This window comes from Astyanax mexicanus, chromosome 5 (assembly GCF_023375975.1).
Source record: "Astyanax mexicanus isolate ESR-SI-001 chromosome 5, AstMex3_surface, whole genome shotgun sequence".
NCBI classification, from domain to species: domain Eukaryota; kingdom Metazoa; phylum Chordata; class Actinopteri; order Characiformes; family Acestrorhamphidae; genus Astyanax; species Astyanax mexicanus.
In genome coordinates, this window is record NC_064412.1 from 24945001 (window position 1) to 24965376 (window position 20376).

The window sequence follows — 20376 nt, forward strand, 5'->3', positions numbered from 1 at the left end:
TTTGTTAAGTATCAGCCAAAAAAACAAGTCTACTTCCATTAAGGCATCATGCCATATCTACAGTACCAGACTTTTGGCTTTAGGGTAGATGCTGTAGCCAAAATGTTTCTGTTTTTTTTTTGTAGCAGGTCAGCAGTTTCTTTGTTTAGGTTGATGCAAAATCGATCAGCAAAGAACAACAGGCTTTACCTCTACAAGTAAGGCACATTTTTGGATCCTTCAAATGTGAATAAAATGTTAATTGCATCTGTTTTTCTTTCAGCTGCTGGATTAAACTGACTCTGAAGGAGAGGCTGTGATCAACTAACAGCTCTTAGATTTTCCAGTTCTCTATTTTCAGCCAGCTGTGGAAATGTGATACTGATTCTAGTTAGTGTTTATGCAATCAATGATTGATTTTCTTGAATTTTAATCTCGCTTGATGTGGTAGTGATAAGATTAGATGTGTTGGGATTTGCAGGGGGATCAGTGAAAGCATAGAACAGTTTCTAGTACCTGTACACTGACCGACCAACTATTTTCTACACGCTATTCTACATGTCTATTTTATCAGCTTAACTCAACACTCATATTCTGAGGTGAACTGAGGTGAGGCGTATGCTAATGCTTACAAACACACAGTTACCTCTATATAAGAAAGTTTTTTTTCACATCAGGAATCAACAAACAACAACCATTACCAGTTAGTCAGCATGGTGAGAATAACCCACCATCCAAATAATATCTGCTCTGTCCTGATCCTATTATATTACTTATATGTATAAAAATTATATTTCTAAAATGTTGCTCCTCTCAAATATATGTATGTCAGGACAGGTTATTCAAAGTAATCTTCATGTGTATTTTTTTAAACGTACATTTTAGATATACCTTGCAGCAGTATCTGTGGAGAAGAATGTACATACAGTACCTGTAAGTTATAGAATTTGATAATAGTGCTGCTGTGTGATAAAATTTGAAGTTATTTTTAGACAAGAATGCAGTGGTTTAGACTTCAGATATGAGATTTAATTGTTAAAAAAAAGTGACCATGTGAAAAGAACAATGCTTTCGCTCCTCTGAGAGGGTGCGGTCATCAAGTACACAGTTGTTCTAATTACACAATAAAAGTTCCGCATCCTCCCATCCTTGGGAGTATGCATACTCTGTATTGAGAAACTGCCTTAGTTATGATGAAGAAAAAAAACTAAAAAATAAGTCACATCCTGACTGAGGGCACCTCAGATTTAGACCATAGCAGTTGTATGCATTTTTTTTTTAGCCAAGTAAAGAAGTATATTTAATGCATAAAAATCTTAGTACTTATTAGTTAGAAAATCTACAACTCACACTTTGACTTGGGATGCACGGTGCACACACTTTTGCACAAGGATGTATATTCCTCATCTGCCAGTTTCATCATCTTCCAATATCTTGAAAATGGGCTTGCAGACAGCATATGCTCCACTTTTAGGATTAGGTCAATACTTTGAGGTGTTTGTGAGCTATTTCATCAGCCCTGAGAGGAGTGCAGGAGAGAGGCAGCTGAAGTAATGTTCCTCTCTCTCTCTCTCTTTATCTCTCTCTCGTTCTCTCTCTCTCTCTCTTTCTTTCTCTCTCCCTCTGTCTGTCTCTGCATGCACTGTAATAGCTTCCACACTCTCCAGTAGTCCAACTGATTGTTGAGCATTAATCCCTGCTTAAGCAAACATGCCATGCTAAGTCAAGCAGTGATACATCACACCAAACAATCAGCCGCTACTGTTGTAGTTCATTTTCATTTTTCCTTGTTTTTCATTTTTTGCACTGCTTAAGTGAGCGTTAAGTTGTATTTGTTAAGGCTGTCATTGTAAGTCATAAAACATCTACTGACATTTTATCAGAGAGCAGAGTATTTTAGATGTGTATTTTAGAGATGTATTGAAATGGGAATTAGGGATCAGTGCTGATATCTGATTCTAATCATGTGTAAATCTTGTTTTTTTTAATGCATGAACATTTATTGTCATTAAATAAAGAAATTAGAAGAACATCTATCTATATAAGCATTACAGACACGTATAGCACAGATGCAGGATTTTTCTGTTCAGCAGTCCAGCATCTTCTAAACATTCCTCTCCTCTAGAGTTCAATAAACAGCGTCTGTTTATATCAGTCGAATAATAAATTAATCTATCTAGTATCTGTTGCATCGTTGTGCATTCCTGCTATAAGCACATATTAAAGACTGCCTTGTCATATTCCAAAATTACCAGCAAAACTTAAAATTAATTTTAATTATAAAAGCAGAGTATTTAATGTTGTTAGCTAATGTTATTTGTGAGAAAAGACACCAAAGCGAGCTCACTGATAACCTGTTTAAAGCAAGAACAATGCAGTGTAACCAGTTATTCGATAAAGATCAGTGTGACCAGTTGATTGTCTCGCATTTGATATGTATCTTAGCGTAGAGTGATAACTAACTTGTAAAGAATGCAAAGAATTAAAGCATGACTGTACAAACTATTATCATTGTCTAAAACAGGTAAAATCTCCTGTTTTTCTTTTCTTGACCACTGAAAAAAATAAATTTCAGAATCCTCTATGGGTGTTTTCATACCTAAAAGTCCAAGGGTTCTTGCGTTTGTTACATTTGTACATTTGGTCATTTGTACCCTTAGTGCGGTTCGATCGAGGAGCTAGTGGAGGTGGTCTCGGTCCGGTCCCAAACGAACTTTGGAGGCGTTCACTTGTGGTGAGAATGTGATCCATTCTCTAATCGACCCAGCTTTCAAATATGCTCCTTTTATTTAAGCTAAACTGCTGATAAGATGCAGATTAATCAGATACATTAGCCAGAACGCTAATTACTACAGCTATGAACAAACCCTGTCTCTGTTCCATGCTGTTTACATGCACATCCTTTAATTAGACTGAAAATCAGAACAATCTAGAAAAGTGTTTTCACATTGCAAACGCCACCTCTGGTCCTCTGGCCCAGATCGTGATTCACGGTCCCTTTCACACCTGCACACCTTCTGAACAAACAAGGCAGGTGTGAAAGCACCCCAAGTCTAAGTAAAAGGATTACACATTCCTAAATCATTTCTAAAACTGAAGTAAAGGTCTTAAAAAATACATATTTTTCCCTGTATACTATATATAGTATATATCTGTATACTAGAGATGGACGATCGCTGATGCCATTCGTGTCTTTTTGGTCGTCCTGCTTTTTTGTGGATAGCTGTGTTTAGTTATTTCTACTCTGTTGCTGTGGTAATAGCTACTCACTGTATTCACTGAGTGATGTACTCTCATTATGGATATCCGGTTAGTGTTGTTAAAAGCCTTTATTCTCTTTCCTCCACAAGACGCATTAAATCAAGTCAGAATATTATAACCACCTCCCTGTTATGTTCTTACTGTCCATTATTTATCAGCTCCACTGGCCATATAGCAGCACTTTGTGGTGCTCCTACAACTTTGCATATGATCCTTTAATCCAATGTTCTCCCTTTGTTCTTCAATGGTCAGGACCACCACAAAGTATTTTTTTTTTTGTGGGTCATTCCCAGCACTGCAGTGACACTGGCAATGTGTGTGTGTGTGTTGCACTGGTATAATGGTATAAGTGGATCAAGCAGAGCAGTGCTGCTGAAGTTTTTAAACACCTTCCTGTAACCGCCGATGAAAATACGTTTTTGCCTGATGCTGACACTGTTCTCAAAAGGCTTCTCTATTGAATTTCCTCTGCAGTTTAACATTTGGTTTGAACGTTCAGCAGAGCTTTAGAATGGTGGACAGTATAAACTCAGTGAAGCCTTTCTGCAGAGCCGTAAACTCTACTGACCAGAGTAAATGATGAATCCCTGACAGTGTGCACAAGCGAGAGCAGCATCAATCCTTCTCCCTCTGCCTGAAAGAGGATCTGGAGTGCCATAGAAAGAAGTAGAGCGGGCGATATGAGAAAAGACAGCACAGATGAAGAGGAACAGATGGGGGACCTGGAGTGGAGATTAGTTTAGGGTTTTTGTGAATGAGACTTTCAGCAAATGGATCATTGCAAAAAATATCTCAATGCTTACGTAAACAAATTTCATACACATTTTTGATTCATAAGCTTAAAAGATCACTTAGATGTACGATAGCTGGATCGTAGCTGTCGTGCCTTGCACTGGGGTTTTGGCCTCTTGTCTTTGGCCTGATCTGCCGGAACTCTTTTGTCTCTGTGTTTGCATGCTCTGTCATGCAGATGAGCTCTTCCTCTGACCCAGTTTGCAGTGCACTGCCTATCACTCGCCGAGGGACAACTGAAGCGAAGTGTGTCCTTTCAGTATGTGCAGTCATCTGACCTGTGCTGTGTGCTGTGTGTTGGGAGCTCATCGCTTATACTGCAGCCAGAGTCTGGGAGAGAGTCAAGGGAAACCATTTAGACCATGTCGGAAAATGAAAATGAAGATTTTTGATAGGACTGTATCCATCTTAGAAATGAGCTTTTCAATATGAATATTTAAATATTTGTTCATGTTTTTCTCTTACATAATTATCTAGCAGTCAGAAAATCCCAGTGTTTTATATCTAGCGATGCACCAATATGGAAATTCTGGGCCCATGTTGATATCTAAAATAACACTTGTATATACAGCTCTGGAAAAAAAAGGAAAGAGACCACTTTAAAATGATGAGTTTCTTTAAATTAATCACAAACAATCAAACAAAGCTGAACTCCATGATGATTTTTTGCACCAGGAGTGGCATAAAGTTATCCAAAAGCAGGTGTAAGACTGGTGGAGGAGAACATGCCAAAATGCATGAAAACTGATTAAAAACCAGGGTGTTCCACCAAATATCGATTTCTTAAAACTTTATGAATATTTGCATTATTTGAGGTCTAAAAGCTCTGCGTCTTTTTTGTTATTTCAGCCATTTCTGATTTTCTGCAAGTAAATACTCTAAATGACAATATTATTATTTGGAATTTGGGAGAAATGTTGTCTGTAGTTTATAGAATAAAACAACAATGTTTATTTTACTCAAACGTATACCTATAAATAGCAAAATAAAAATGATTCAGAAACTGAAGTGGTCTCTTACATTTTTTTTCCAGAGCTATTCTGCCAATGCCAGTGACGATATATACATTTATAACTTACAGACTACGCAGCATGGTATGACTTTAGTAACAAATGTAACGTTTGTTGGTCCTTTAATAATTCACCAAGTATCAGTTAAAAATATCTGCTATATCAGCCAATACAAGTAACTTTTACAATTATAAAGCAATTTCCAGCTGATACTGATATATTTACAATATCTTTGTGCTTATGATTGATGATCTGAATTTTAACTGAATGTATTTATGGCAGATATCATGTCAGGCATCATATGGATTTGTGAAATAATGAGACCAACAGCAAACATACTTTTTGTTTAAAATAAGCTTGTGTTTTGATTTCACACATTATAAGTAATGTGACACAAATAGCATGTTTGCACAAAAATAAATCAATGACTACCATAACTATGAAGTTGAGTCTTTGTGCTTTCTTCCATGCTTTTGCTAATTTGTAAGGTATAAGAGACATAAACTGTAGATTTTAGATTCCTGACAGTAATGAATACATTTTAGAAATGAATCACTACAAGACAAATGGCAGAAGATATGGTCCTCTATAGCTGGTACAATCTTTATAGAAAATCACTCTGTCAGCAGAATGGGATGCTCTGTAGCAATCTCTCATAAATCCCAGGCCATCACTTCTACTGTCAGTCATTTTCCAGAGAGACCTGAAGTGCTCCAGCTCTGGGCTGTGGAGCAGTGGACCCGTGTTTTCTCAATTGGTGAAGCTCCATCCAGTACCTTTGGAATGAGATGCTGTGGTGATGTTTACATTTGCTCAAAGAAACTGATCATCCAACATCAGCACCTGACCTTACTCCTACTACTGTGGATGAATGCAATCAGTTTCATACAGAATTATTCCACCATTTAGTTCAAAGTTTTCCCAGAGGATAAGAGTCTTTTACTGCAGAAAATGAGGGCAAATGATTAATTAACACTCTTCATTTCAGAAATGATCTTAGATGACAGATATAAAGCATCTGAGTAGTGCCATTGTTTGGTTTAGATGTTAAAAATTCACTCTTGATAATTTAATATCAATCATACAGGCTGATGTTGTTAATAATTCATGGAAGATAGTAGTCATTTATTAGCATCTGAGTAATGCTACTGTTTACTCTCAGTAAATGTTAATAAGATTAGCATAACTGAATTAGTAAAGTATAGAAGACCTTGAAAAAGGATTTAAATTTATTATTTAAAAATGTTTGGATTAATTTACTTTTACTGTAAATGTAAGTGATTTAAGGGACACAGAAAACTCACTAAATGCGAATGAAATTTAAATGGACTAAAAATGAGACCCAGCTTGTTTAGCTTAACTGCTGAAGCAGACTTTAGTAGCATTTGAGTGAGAGAAAAAAAATTTGTAACATAAGCTTAGCTTCTCCACAACTAAGGCATGTTTTAAAACTGCTTTTCTGGTGCATTTAAGGTGGAATGGAGGAAATGTGAATGGAAAACGTGAAAAACGCTGATGCTAAATTGTTTGCTAAACGAGAGTTTTTAGTGATTAATGACCAATAAGCCGATATAAAATCATATTAAATGGGGAATCTCTCACATTTTCGGTTAAGAGTAAAAAAAAATCCTACAGGTCCTACAGGCGTGTACAGTTAGAAAAGTATGAATGAACTCTGTACCCTGTTCTTCATTGCAGTAAAAAAACAGCGTGAAATGCTGTCTTCACTAATGCAGAGTGTTAAAACTGTTAGAGCACGGGTTTGTTCATCACTATCACATAGGTATCTGTGTGATTGTACTAATTGGGCTGAAATTAAATCTGGATATGTACCCCTAGGGCTTGACAATGAAACCTTGGGAAAACTAAGTGATTCTATTAAGATAATGGAAATAGATTTCCATAAATGGTTGAAGTCTAACCATCTAAAAAGCTGTTTGGCATTGGCAGACAAGACTTGGCATTTGGCAAGTTTTTTTTTTAATAGATGCAACCCACATACTCAGTTCTGCTGCTCATCTCACGAATGAATGTTCTTTACAAATGTGGCTCTATTTAAAACGGAAATTTACAGGTTTTCCAACAAAATAGGATTTCTGGCCAAAAATAATTTATACAACAAATTTCCTTACTGTTTGTCATGTCAAACAAGCTTTGGATGTTAATCTACAGATTTCCATCCTAAAAACTGTTTATTTGGGTGATTTAAGCACTTCAGTTTAGATTTCCACTAGGGCTGTGTACAGCAGCATTAGCGGCTAACAGTACATGCCACTCGACAGCGCTAAACTGAGAAACCTGTGTTCCGGTAAGCCAGGGTAATATATTCTAGCAGTTTGTCCCATGTACCTTGTTTTAACACGGTAAACATGCAAACTACAGTCTGATATGCTCACCTCTGAATGGCGAAAAAGCTAGTGCTTAGCACGGTTAGCGGCTAATGCTACTGCTGCTCCAGCAGTGCTAGCCGGGGTTGACAGCAGGCTACAGGCTCACCTCTCACCTCTGGAGGGCGAAAATACTAATACTAATTATCAGCAAAAATGCTTCAGAAATTTTCTGAATTAACCTTTTGAACCAAGGGTTTATTATTCTATTATTTTCTGATATTAGTGCATAAACAGCTACGAATTATTAGGCTACAGTTTAGCAGAATTAATACACTTTTGATTTGATGTATTTGAGTTCCACAGGGTTCTGTTTTAGGGTCGATAAAATTCATATTACTCATTCATATTAGTAATTAAGTTATGAGGGTGAAAACTGAAGTGTGGGTCTATGTACAGGATCTAAGGAGTTCAATCCTGTTTTTGCAGATTGGCTGTATGTGAAGTTTGAACATATTCCTTTTAGCAAATTCTTTTCTCTTAGCTTTTACTACATTGTACAAGTCATAAGTGAAATAGGACTACGTGCTCCTGCAGTGGAAAAAGCCTTGCATGCCCTTGGGACTGGGTGGTTGGATATCTGCTTATCTGTGTGCTCCATGGGCAACATGTGGAAGATACCATCACTAAACAGAGCAAAGAATAATGCTCTTTCATAATATGCTGTCTGTGTGCGAGTGTGTGTGCACACTGCACGCATGTGTTCAGCAGAAGGCTGTAGGAGAAAAAAATATTTGACGCTTAGATGCCATATTCTGAGTTGACAGCTGAAATCCTAATATTAGGCTTCAGGTCTAGTTAAAGTTTGAAATAATTGTTTCCTTCTTCTCCGCTGCCAGGGCTCCTGATATCTGTATGGTGGCATTCCATCTGTAAACAAGGTTTGTTTATTTTACCCGTCGCTCTTTTCCTGTAAAGCTCCCCTCCATATCATTCAGTTCATTTTCATGGTTCTGCTTGCTTCATGTTTGCTGAGCTGGTGACCCAGAGTCTTTACTGCTGTCAGTTCTTGTGGTTGTTCATCTGTGACATTAGCCCTGGCTAACTGCTGCTAATCATATTACTGCTTCCGACGCCATGTGTGCGTACGGAAGCTATTAAAGCATTGCATTCTTGTTACTTTTTAATTAAATCCAGCACAACAGGGGTTGTGTAAGCACATAAACAGTGGAACACTACATTTAAAATGTACCAAAAGTAACCTTTGTATATATTTATAGGTATATAGACAATCTGCTTTTTTATTTTTATATCTTAGCAATGGCTCTATTACTGATCTTTACCTGTTAGACCTCAAAGTCTTGTCTTCACTGCTGAAACTGAGGCTTAGTCCAGTGTTAAACTGAACTAAAGGCTGGCATTGCCATTTGGGTCAGCCAGACCTCTTTCTGTACCAGTTGTCTCCAGTTTTCAAGAGTCTTTGGAATGTGTTCCAGTACTGAGTTACTACAGACAAAGGCGCTTTTTTTTAAATTTGACATTTTTTTAAATCCATTTCCAAATCTCTGATTATTTCCATTGCTTCTTATCAGCTGTAAGCTGTTAACCAGTATTTATTAATTGTAAATACTAAAATGACTTAATTTTTCACTTTTTAGTTCATTTGTTTCTCTTTATGCCCTGGCAAAAAGATGTACACTGCATTTTCCAGTGTTTGGTTGGACCTGAAGAGCACAAATGACAAAAATAAAGGAAAAAATGGGAGTGTTCTATAAATAAATCACACTCATATTCAGTGCAGGATATACAGCTCTGTAAAAAAATTAAGAGATCACTTCAGTTTTTGAATCAGTTTCTCTGATTTTGCTATATATAGGTATATGTTTAAGTAAACTGTACATTGTTGTTTTATTCTACAAACTATGGATAATATTTCTCCCAAATTCTAAATACAAATATTGTCATTTAGAGCATTTATTTGAAGAAAATGAGAAATGGCTAAAATAAAAAAAAGATGCAGAGCTTTCAGACCTCAAATAATGCAAAGAAAATAAGTTCATATTCATAAAGTTTTAGAGTTCAGAAATCAGTATTTGGTGGAATAACCCTGGTTTTTATTGACAGTTTTCATACATCTTGGTATGACCTCCTCCACCAGTCTTACACACTGCTTTTGGATAACTTTATGCCTCTCCTTGTGCAAAAATTCAAGCAGTTCAGCTTGGTTTGTTGGCTTGTGATCATCCATCTTTCTTCTCGATTATATTCCAGAGTTGTTGAAAGAAACTCATCATTTTTAAGTTGGCTTTTATTTTTTTCCAGAACTGTATTTAGAGAAATATATTATTTTTTGCACCCAAACCAAGTCTAAATATAATTTACAGTTAGTTTATTTTTCTTTCATACATCGCTCATACATGCAGACTCTCACAGCAGCTCGCATCTAAGCTCTGAAGGCGTAATTTGATGAAAATCTAAATCTAATCCAATCTAAAGACCCTGCCATTTATAATCATTACAACGGTGAGTGGTATTGCCTTCTATGACGTATTCCTGGTACATGTGTGACACTGTGGATCGAGGAATGTTACAGTAAATGCCTGCAAGTCGAAGTGTAGTGTTCTATCCATTTGCCACCTACTTGCCAAACCCGCCTCAAATTCAAATAATTCACGTTTTAACCTCACAAGATAGTACCTTGCAACTTATACAGGTGAGGCTGTTCTTAAGGTAACATCTAATGTAATGCTTTAAAGCTTAAAATTTACAGTAATGTGTATCATATAAATGTAATATTTAAAGATAAATTAAGCAATAAGTATTTAAAAATAAAGCTAAATTGAAGTGAACAATTAAAACAGTTCACACTAACAATTAAGACTAGAAATTTGGCCTAATTCCATTAATCATCCCAAAATAAACTGATTACATTAATTTAATTACTGATATAATTAATATAGACAGCACAAAATAACCCACAAATATAGAATATGACAGTTTTCTGCTTTTATTTCTTCATTTGTTTTAATTTTTGCCCAGTTAGTACACATTCTTCTTTCCTCCTGAATGAGCTCAAGCTCCCACAGACACACACAACCTGAAATATAAGCACTTACATAAATTAGGTAGGCCGACATCATCACTTGGAAGAAACTGTAGGCTGGCATCTGCACTGGCATGCTGGCTGGTGCCCGTGCCCATTTCTCTAGGCCTCAGTGGGTGTTTGCAGTGGGCTACGCAGCAGGGAATGGGGGAGATGGCTGTTTTGATTAGCCTGGTCTGCTGTTTGATTGGATCCTCTGGGGGCTCTGTGAGCCTGCCTCTTTCTTCTTAATGCTGTAAACATGTCCCTTGCTTCTATCAGATACATGCTGGATAAGAATCATTGGCAATAAATCAAAGCGAGTGTGTGTGTGGTCAGACTAAGCTGTGTGAATTAGCTACTGCTATGTGAGTAACAGATATACATCCTCTCATTTCCCCTCTTTCATCTGCACTTTTTCCTGTATTTTCACTAATTTTCTCCCTGTCTGTTTTTCACTCTCTTACACAATCTGACTGGCCTTGGCCTGGTTTTCTAAAAGCACTGTGGTATTAAACTTGACATAAAATGTGAAAAGGTTTCCCTTCTTTAGCGGAAGGTTCTCTAAGGTCTGCGAACTGATTCTGTTCAAGGATTCAAGGAGATTTTATTGTCATTCGCATCACATGTGGTACATGAGGTGGAACGAAATTGTGATCTCACAATCCAGTTTTACACCCAAAGAGCTGTTATTAATAGATATATAGATAAAAAAAGAATACAATAAAAGAAATAGAATATACAAAATAGATAGATAAATATCCCAAAGAATAAAAAAAATAAATAGAGAGTAGAAAGGTTCAGCAACATGAAGTCCAGAGTGCAAGTGTGCTATAGCAGCATGATAATGTGAATTAGAGCAGTGGAGATAAAGTGTCTCAGTGCAAGTAAAGTGACCATGTTGGTAAACAGTAAACAGTAATTTGTCCTTGGTGTCAGTGCAGTGTGTTTGTTAAGTGGAGTTTAAGAGTCTTACAGCTTCCGGAATGAAGCTGTTTCTGAGTCTTGTTGTTTTGCACTTAATGCTCCGCAGCCTCCGGCCTGAGGGGAGTGGGACAAAAAGTGCGTGTGCTGGGTGGGTGGGATCCTTCCTGATGCAGGTGGCCCTTTTCCTGCACCTGGAGGTGTAAATGTCTGTGGTGCTGGGGAAGCTAACTCCAACAATCCTCTGTGCCACCCTCTGCAGTGCTTTCCTGTCTGCAGCAGAGCAGCTTCCATGCCACACATTGATGCTGGAGCACATGACGCTCTCCACCACACATCTGTAGAAGGAGGTGAGGACTGCGCTCCCGAGTCCAGCTCGTCTCAGCCTCCTGAGGAAGTAGAGCCGCTGATGTGCCTTCCTGACCAGAGTGGAAGTGTTGTTGCTCCAGGTGAGGTTGCTGGTCAGGTGCACACCCAAGTACCTGTAGCTGTCAACCACTTCCACCGCAGATCCTCCAATGTGCAGGGGGAGGTGGGCATGCTTGCCCCTTCTGAAGTCCACAATCATCTCCTTTGTCTTTTTTACATTGATGCAGAGGTTGTTTTCTCTGCACCAATCCTCCAGGTGTTCCACCTCCTGCCTGTAGCTGGACTCATCTCTGTTCGTGATGCATCCAACCACTGCCGTGTCGTCCGCAAACTTCACAATATGACAGCCTGGATGGAGAGGTGAGCAGTCATATGTGAGCAGTGTGAACAGGAGGGGGCTCAGCACACAGCCCTGAGGGGAGCCAGTGCTGAGGATTATGGAGGGGGAGGAGATGTTGTGAATCCTCACAGACTGCGGCCTGTTGGTCAGGAAGTCTAGGACCCAGTTGCACAGGGAAGAGCTCAGTCCAAGTGAGGAGAGTTTGGTTATCAGTGTCTGAGGAATCATGGTGTTGAAAGCAGATGTGAAGTCCACAAAGAGCATCCGAACGTAGGAATCCTTCTGCTCCAGGTGGGTGAGGGCAGTGTGGACCACGGAGGAAATGGCATCCTCTGTGGATCGGTTCTTCCTGTATGCGTACTGGTGTGGATCCACAGTGATGTTGATGGTGGCTTTGATGTGGGTCTGAACCAGTCTTTCAAAGCACTTTGTGACTATCAGAGTGAGGGCTACTGGCCGGTAGTCATTCAGACCTGTCACTGTGGAGCTCTTGGGGACCGGGAGCTCTTGTAGATAAACATACACTTCGCTTATCTATTACAAAATAACAAGTAACCTTTTTATGACATATACAGCTCTGGAAAAAATTAGACTACTTCTGATTTTGCTATTTATAGGTATATGTTTGAACATTGTTGTTTAATTCTATAAACTACGGTAAACATTTCTCCCAAATTCCAAATAAAATATTGTCATTTAGAGCATTTGTTTGCAGGAAATGAGAAACTGCTAAAATAACAAAAAAAGAAAACATGCAGAGCGTTCAGACTTCAAATAATGCATAGAAAACAAGTTTATATTCAAAAAAAATTAAGAGCTCAGAAATCAATATTTGGTGGAATAACCCTGGTTTGTAATCACAGTCTACATGCATCTTGGCATGTTCTCCTCCACCAGTCTTACACACTGCTTTTGGATAACTTTATGGCACTACTGGTGCAAAAGTTCAAGCAGTTCAGCTTGGTTGGATGGCTTGTGAGTTATGAGATCAAAGAAACTCATTACTTTTAAGTGGTCGCTTATTTTTTTCCAGAGCTGTATATATATATATATATATATATATATATATATATATATATATATATATATATATATATATATATATATATATATATATAGTTTGCATTGTTTGAACACCAGATCCTCTAGGTTGCAGTGCCTCCAGTCTGACAACCAGCTCAACTCACTTATGAAGCAGAAAGGAAGAATGGAAAATCGAAGAGTGTATCTCTGTTCTAAATCTCATGTTTAGCTGTTGGAGATGGTGGATATGGCATAAAAGATGGAGGACATGGCAGAAATGATCGCTGACTAATCGACTAATCAAAAAAAAATAATCATCAGTTGCAGTCCAAGTGTATGGTGGGGAGACTTTACTGGCCATATAGATTAGCTTAGCCATAGCTTTGCCTTGCTGTGTGGGCTAAACATGTTCTTCAGGCCACAAGGATATGTGGGGAAATATTTAATGGAGATCAGTAGAAAAAAAAACATGGGCACTGTTGTTCCATTATTTTACGGTTTGTAGAGATTAAGCCAAAATTCTCTGTCATGCTGTCAAATTTACAACCAGAGACTGAACAGTAGAGACCAGAGACAGAGCCGGACCCTCCCCCTTCTCAGACAGCCTTAATTGAGTTAGAACTAAGCAAATTTTCCCTTGGATACCCAGTTTGTCTGCTAATTGTAAGTCCAGAAGCATACTTCATGCAAGCATCTAAAGTGTCTAAAGCCTCTGTTTGTATATACTAGGGGTGTGCCATATCGTATCGTACATGATAATATAGCCAAACAATGTAAATATCATACCCTGAAATACCCCTAATTACCTAATTTAGCAAAAGAAAAATTCACACTGTTCTAATTTCCCATTATATATCTACTAGAGACAGATTATATCTATCCAGTATCATTTAATTTACTTTAATCCTGGATATTTGTAGATATTTGGAGTGCATTATTAGTATCATGGCATTCTGGATCATTGACTTCTGTTACAAATCTGATAAAACTCTTTTTTTAAATATCTCAGTTAGCCATATCATATTGCGTGCAATAATAAAATTCTAAATAATTTAAATAATAATTGTCATATCGCCAAAAGTATTGTTATCGTGAAAATAACATGAAATATTGTGATATTAATTTAGAGCCATATCGCCCACCCCTAGTATATACTGTGTTTTTACTATTAATATGGCCTGTGCAGCTAAGTTTTTCACTCACTGTAGACATGTTGTGATGTGACAATAAACCAAGGGATCCAGCATATATATATTTTTTTTCACAACCATCCCAAAACCATTCCGAAAGCATTATTATTATTATTGCTTTTTACATTACTATTGTATTTATTTGTGTATTTTTCTACTGCCATAATGTCATAAGTTTTGATCAGTTTGAGCTATATATATTTGTGACTAAATAATGACAAATATTTACGTTTTTAATTATAAAAATTATTTTCACCCATTAGGAAGTAAGAAAGATATACAGCACAGCAGTATATTAGAGCATGTCTGCTCATCTTAAAAGCACAGCTGCATCATTAACCATTCATTGCTTACACTTTTGAAGCTCCACAGTTGACTGACATGGTGATCAACCAACCACAATAATTTCCTTTAGTGCCTTTCCCTGCTAGCACCACATTGACAAGCCAATCAAGCTGATTGGCTGTATGTTCAAAGGTGCAACTTTATCCATAAACTCTGATAAGCATGTGAAAACTTATATACAAGTTATATTTAATCCAGCAGGTGTTCTCCTCATAAACAGCTTGTAACCAGGTTTTACCACACCCAAATTCTGTGTCCTGAAAGAGCTTTAATCTTGTCCTGCACTAGACCTGTGGTTGCTTTACTTTGAAAAGATGTCGCAATGTCTGTGCTTTCTATTGTCATTGATGGAGATCAATAAAGTGCTGTGCAGTCACTGCACACTGCAGGCTGGTTGGGGACCTGATATGCTGTCTGTCTGCTGATTACAGATTTCCCCTAGTGCAGGGTTTCTCAGTCCTAGTCCTGGCACCAATCCCCTCCCCCCTCCCCTGCATATGTATTGCTTTTCCTTATCCAAACACACCTGATTCAAATAATCAGTTAATTAAGTGAAAAGCCTTTTCAGTGTTGCAGGGAGTGTGTTAAAGCAGGAACACCTAAAATCTAAAATCTGCAGTGCATGGTGAAACAACTCCCTAGTGTATGGCTGTCCAATATTATCTGCAAAGGGTCAGAGTGACAGCAGGTTCTCATTCTTACCTTATTCCACTGTTTATTCCACAGTTGGTCAATCTTTAAACACCTGATCACATGTGCTTTTGCATGGCTGGAAGGAAAACCCCCACAGTAACACCAGCTCTTCGTGGATAATATTGGAAACCCCTGCCTTAGTGTGTCTTTTTATAAATGGCAAGTATTATTTTAATTGAATTAAGGGATAGGATTATTTCTCCACAATTTACATGGCTAAATACCCAACCTACTCATTAGAACTCCCCCTATCACCAGTGATGCCCCAGCACCAGAAGGGTGAAGACTAACACATGTGAAGTCAGCCACCTCCTCTTTTTTTTTAAACTGCTGCTGATGCAGCATTGCTGAGTAGCCAGCATGCTAAGAGGAAAGCACATCGACTTGGTTCCGATACAACAGCTCACAGATGCCTTGTGCTGATCGACATCACCCTTTGAAGTGATGTGGGGAGAGAGCGCCATCTACCCACCCAGAGGAAGCAAGATCTATTGTGCTCTCTTAGGGCTCCGGTAGCTAATGGCAAGCTACATGAACAGGATTTGAACCAGCGATCTCCTGATTATACCGACAGTGCTTAAACCGCTGGACCACATGGCTAATTACCCAACCCACTCATTAGGACTCACCCTATCACTAGTGATGCCCCAACACCAGAAGGGTGAAAATTAACACATGTAAAGTCAGCCACCTCCTCTTTTTTTTTTAAAACTGCTGCTGATGCAGCATTGCGGAGTAGCCAGCACACTCGGAGGAAAGAGCAGAGACTTGTTTCCGATACAACAGCTCACAGACGCCTTGTGCTGATCGACATCACCCCTTGGAGTGATGTGGGGAGAGCGCGCCATCTACACACCCAGAGAGAGCAAGGCCAGTTGTGCTCTCTCAGGACTCCGGCAGCCAATGGCAAGCTACATGAACAGGATTCAAACCAGTGATCCCCTGATCATAGTGGCAGTACTTAGCCTGCTGGACCATTTGAGCCCATGAGTTGTTGTTTTTAATGGGGCTTGGAAAACATTACCTTGGATAGCTGGTTTGAAAGCACAGGCTATAATTGAAATTTGTGGATTGCTTTAGGAAATTAGCTAGTTTGTAAAGAAAAGCTATATCTAGGCTACTTTCAGAAGGAGATGACTGTTTGCACGGTTATTTGCAAGTGATCAGATCATGTTTGTGTGTCTGGACTTTACAAAATGTGAGGAGTTGTAGTGACGAGGTTGGTGTTAGTAACTATCTTTTAGCACACTTCTTGGACACCCAAACTTTCACCACTCTGGATTTTATAACGTCTTTATTTTTTGCAGAGTATCCAGACTAAGATGCATTTCAAGCCACCTCAAAATGTGATTTGGATCTGCTTTAAAAAAAATCTTATTTAACTGATTATAGTAAAATTACTGTTTATGTTTCCAAAATACAGCCGATTTTGTCACTCTGTCCTACCGGTATTTAAGAAGATATCAGCCTACAGGTATCGTTCAATAATACATGAAAACGCTCGATCCAGTCTCTGAAGTCTCTTATGTCTGTGTGTGCTGACCTTTTTGAACCATCACTCACTTTCACAACACATACACACACAACCGCTCAATCGCAGTGGGTACTCATTTAATGTCTCGTCCGTGCATGTGTGTGTGTGCAACCTGCTTTGTAAAAGCTACATTTTAAACTGCAACAGTTATATTTAAGGTTAGACTCATTCCATCTGAAGCTCAGTGCTTACCTGTTCAGGAGACAATTAGCCAGACCTGAGAAATTCACTAGCACTGGCTACTAATATAATAGGGTGAATTAAGGATGATTGGTACAGCTTTTTTTAGCTTTCAGGATTAGCTTTTTTTTTTTTAATCCAAAACTGCCCATTTCTGTAATACTGAAAATTGTAATTTTGATTTTGTGGGGTTCTTCCCTTCAACCTTATATAAATAAATGAACCATTTGACTATGTAACCCAATCGCCCTACATATTGGTCCTACAAATATATGCAATGTCAGTGCTTATTAATGCATATTGTCACTGTCATTTAAAATTAGCCTCTATTTATACTATATTTTGACTTTGTGACAGTGTAGCTCATAATGAATGGCTGGTTGTTATTTTTGAGATTAAAGGGATAATATTTTAATTAGATACGAATATTTTACGTGTTTACTAGATGTGTTATTGGTACATGTATTCCTTACAAACAGTCATGGTATGGGAAGTCACGCTTTGGTTTGCACAATCACACAGAGAATGCATGATAGATGTCGTTTATAGGAATGACCGAAAATCAAATTAACATAATGTGGAACCAAAGTTCACAGACGAGTTTCTCCTGGAAACTTTAGGTGCACATTTTTGCTTTTACACTTTTATTTCAGTAAAAAGCTTGAGTTTTACAGAATATTTTTGAACCCTAGTATTTATACTTCTACCTGAGTAATGAATGTGAATGCTGAGTGAAATGTGTAATGCAGAGGTCACTGACCAAACCCAGACTTTTATACAACTGAACACTCTTTAATTTTGACAGTGTTTATTTAAAGCAGCATAACATTTGTAGCCTTTTACAGTGTGGGCTTTGCAGTAAAGGCCACTTACAGACCAATCGTGTGCATTGTAAATATCCAAAAAGATGCTTTTCTGCCAATCAGATCAGTGCAGATTCGGGCAGATGGCGTGCACAAAGGGGAGGTACAAAGCGAGAAATGTCAGCAGGAGAATAAAGCAGAAAATAGTGCTGGGCGGTATACCAGTTCATAGGGCATATCGGAGGGGAATTCAGAAACGGTATGCATTTTTCACGTACCGCCATACCACTAGAGGCGCTGCGGAGTTAGCATAATGCCTCTAATGGCTTCAGCAAAACATTGTAAATTGATATTAAACTTGTACAATAGAGCATTTACGAAATATTTCTTTTCAACAATAAACATTGAGTATTTTAGGTCCATTTATAGTGTTTATGGAACTATTTTAATATTTAGTTTGTAAAAGAAGCCGTGTTAAAGTTGTTGGCGTATCTCTTTTTAAGGTCTATTGTTTACTTTCTTCAGCTGTTTCTCTGCTAATAAAGTCTGATTTCTTCATATTTTGTGGGACAAAGTAAAACCCAATACTAATCAAAGCCTTAATTGAATGCCTTAATGTTTTATATTCTATGTAGAAACAGTACAGTCCTAACAGTACAGTAAGTCACAAACCTATATAAAAGCCCAGTCATGCAAAAAAAAAAATAGTAATAATTAATTAAATAAATTATTATATCGTGATATACCGTAAAATTGTCAGGATCTTGACAAATACCGTGATATAATTGTTTGGTCATACTGCCCAGCACTAGGAGGAAGATACATCCAGATGGCAAGCTCAAAAAAAAGAGAGACAGAAAGATGGCAAAACCTGACTTTTTAGTGAAGAATGAGCCAAGTCATACCTGTTTATTCTCCCCACAGGCAGTTCCAAACCAACATGTTTTATATTTTCTGCGACCAAAGTGAAGCACCACTACTAAACAAAACACTAATCTTTTAGAGCAGACACTCTAACCGTACCTGAGGCCTGACCAATGAGCTTTTTCAGTTATTAGGAGAATGGCCTGGACACCGTTTCAGCTCAGATTTAAAGTAAATGAAAAAGTGAAACTCAAACTGCACTTTTTAAATTACTTTTTCCTCAGTTAAGCAATTTAGATGCACTTTTCCAGAAGTACTAGGTTTTATTTATTTTTAAGATACCCTAGTTTTTACTTGAAGTGGGGAAAAAAACTGTATTTAAAGAATATTCTGTTTGTTCCACACACCTTACCTAATCAAGGGGTAGTTATACTTTGGTGTGAACTGAGCCATGAATTTGTGTACCTTTACACTCCTAGTTTTTACCCATTTGCACTCTTTTTGTGTTAAATGCGGTTCTTTACTGTGTAGCATTTATGTGGTCTGGGCTGGTGATGTATGCTGTAAACTGACCATCTGTTGCTATCTCTCTTTCTCTCTCTCTCTTTAATCTGCAGGATTGAAAAAACGTACCAGGAAGGCCTTTGGGATACGGAAGAAAGAGAAGGACACTGACTCCACGTAAGCATCATTTACTCCTGTTATCAATGACTCGTACAAATATCGCACAGAGGAAATATAACAGACTTTTCGTTAGCCAGCGCACTGCAGCTCTTCTAAACAGCAGAGGATCTCAGAGTGGCACTAAATCTCTGGGATGGATCCTCTGAGAGAAGCCTGTGAAAACATAGATGCTGCCGTCATTTCCACACAGAGCCACTTTCCCTTTAACTCTAGTGAGAGCATAAAGTCAATAAGTATGTGCAGCAGACTAGATCACTGAATGTGTCGTGACTGTAAGCTGCTTATCTGTGCTCTTTCCGCTCTGCTGAAGAGAGGTGGGCTGCCTGAGGTTTTTAAGGGCTACTAATTCAAAGGAATAATTTTAGCATGCAACCTTAACCTTATAGAGGGTTCACAATATTATGACCACCTTCTTGTTTTTACACTATTTGTTCATTTTATCAGCTCCAACTATTTAGTAGTTCTACAATTGCAGACATTAGTAGTCTCTCTGCTATTCTTCACACTTGCCATTATCATCATTTCACCCTGTTCTTTACTAGTCAGGACTTCACAGGACCACCACAGTGCAGGTATTATTTAAGTGGTGGGTCATTCTCAGCACTGCAGTGACACTGGCATGGTGGTGGTGTTGTGTTAGTAGTGTGTGTTGTGCTGGAACAAACAGATCATACATAGCAGTGCTGCTGGAGTTTTTAAACACATCAGTGTCACTGCTGAACTGAGAATATAGTCCACCAGCCAGGAATATCTTGTAGGCAGCATCCTGTGACCACTGTGCAGCAACAAGTAGGTGGTCCTAATATTGTAACTACAGCTCTGGGAAAAATTAAGAGACCGCTTCAGTTTTAAGAGTTTGGTGGAGAGTTTCAATGTTTGGTGGAAAAATCCTGGTTTTTAATCACAGTTTTCATGCATCTTGGCATGTTCTCCTCCACCAGTCTTACACACTGCTTTTGCATAACTTTATGCCACT

General features: G+C 38.1%; 2 protein-coding genes across 22 annotated transcripts in view; one reads left to right on the forward strand and one right to left on the reverse strand.

Annotated features, from left to right (window-relative positions):
• Window positions 1-20376, reverse strand: part of LOC111195860 (G2/M phase-specific E3 ubiquitin-protein ligase-like) — a 675934-nt gene that overhangs the window by 357946 nt on the left and 297612 nt on the right. The window lies entirely within an intron of this gene.
• Window positions 1-20376, forward strand: part of sgip1a (SH3GL interacting endocytic adaptor 1a) — a 96016-nt gene that overhangs the window by 31981 nt on the left and 43659 nt on the right. For all 21 annotated transcript variants that reach the window (XM_049479202.1, XM_049479205.1, XM_049479219.1 and 18 more), the window contains one exon: window positions 19334-19397. In XM_049479202.1, coding sequence (XP_049335159.1) covers window positions 19334-19397 — 64 coding nt within the window. The remainder of the gene's footprint in view (window positions 1-19333; window positions 19398-20376) is intronic.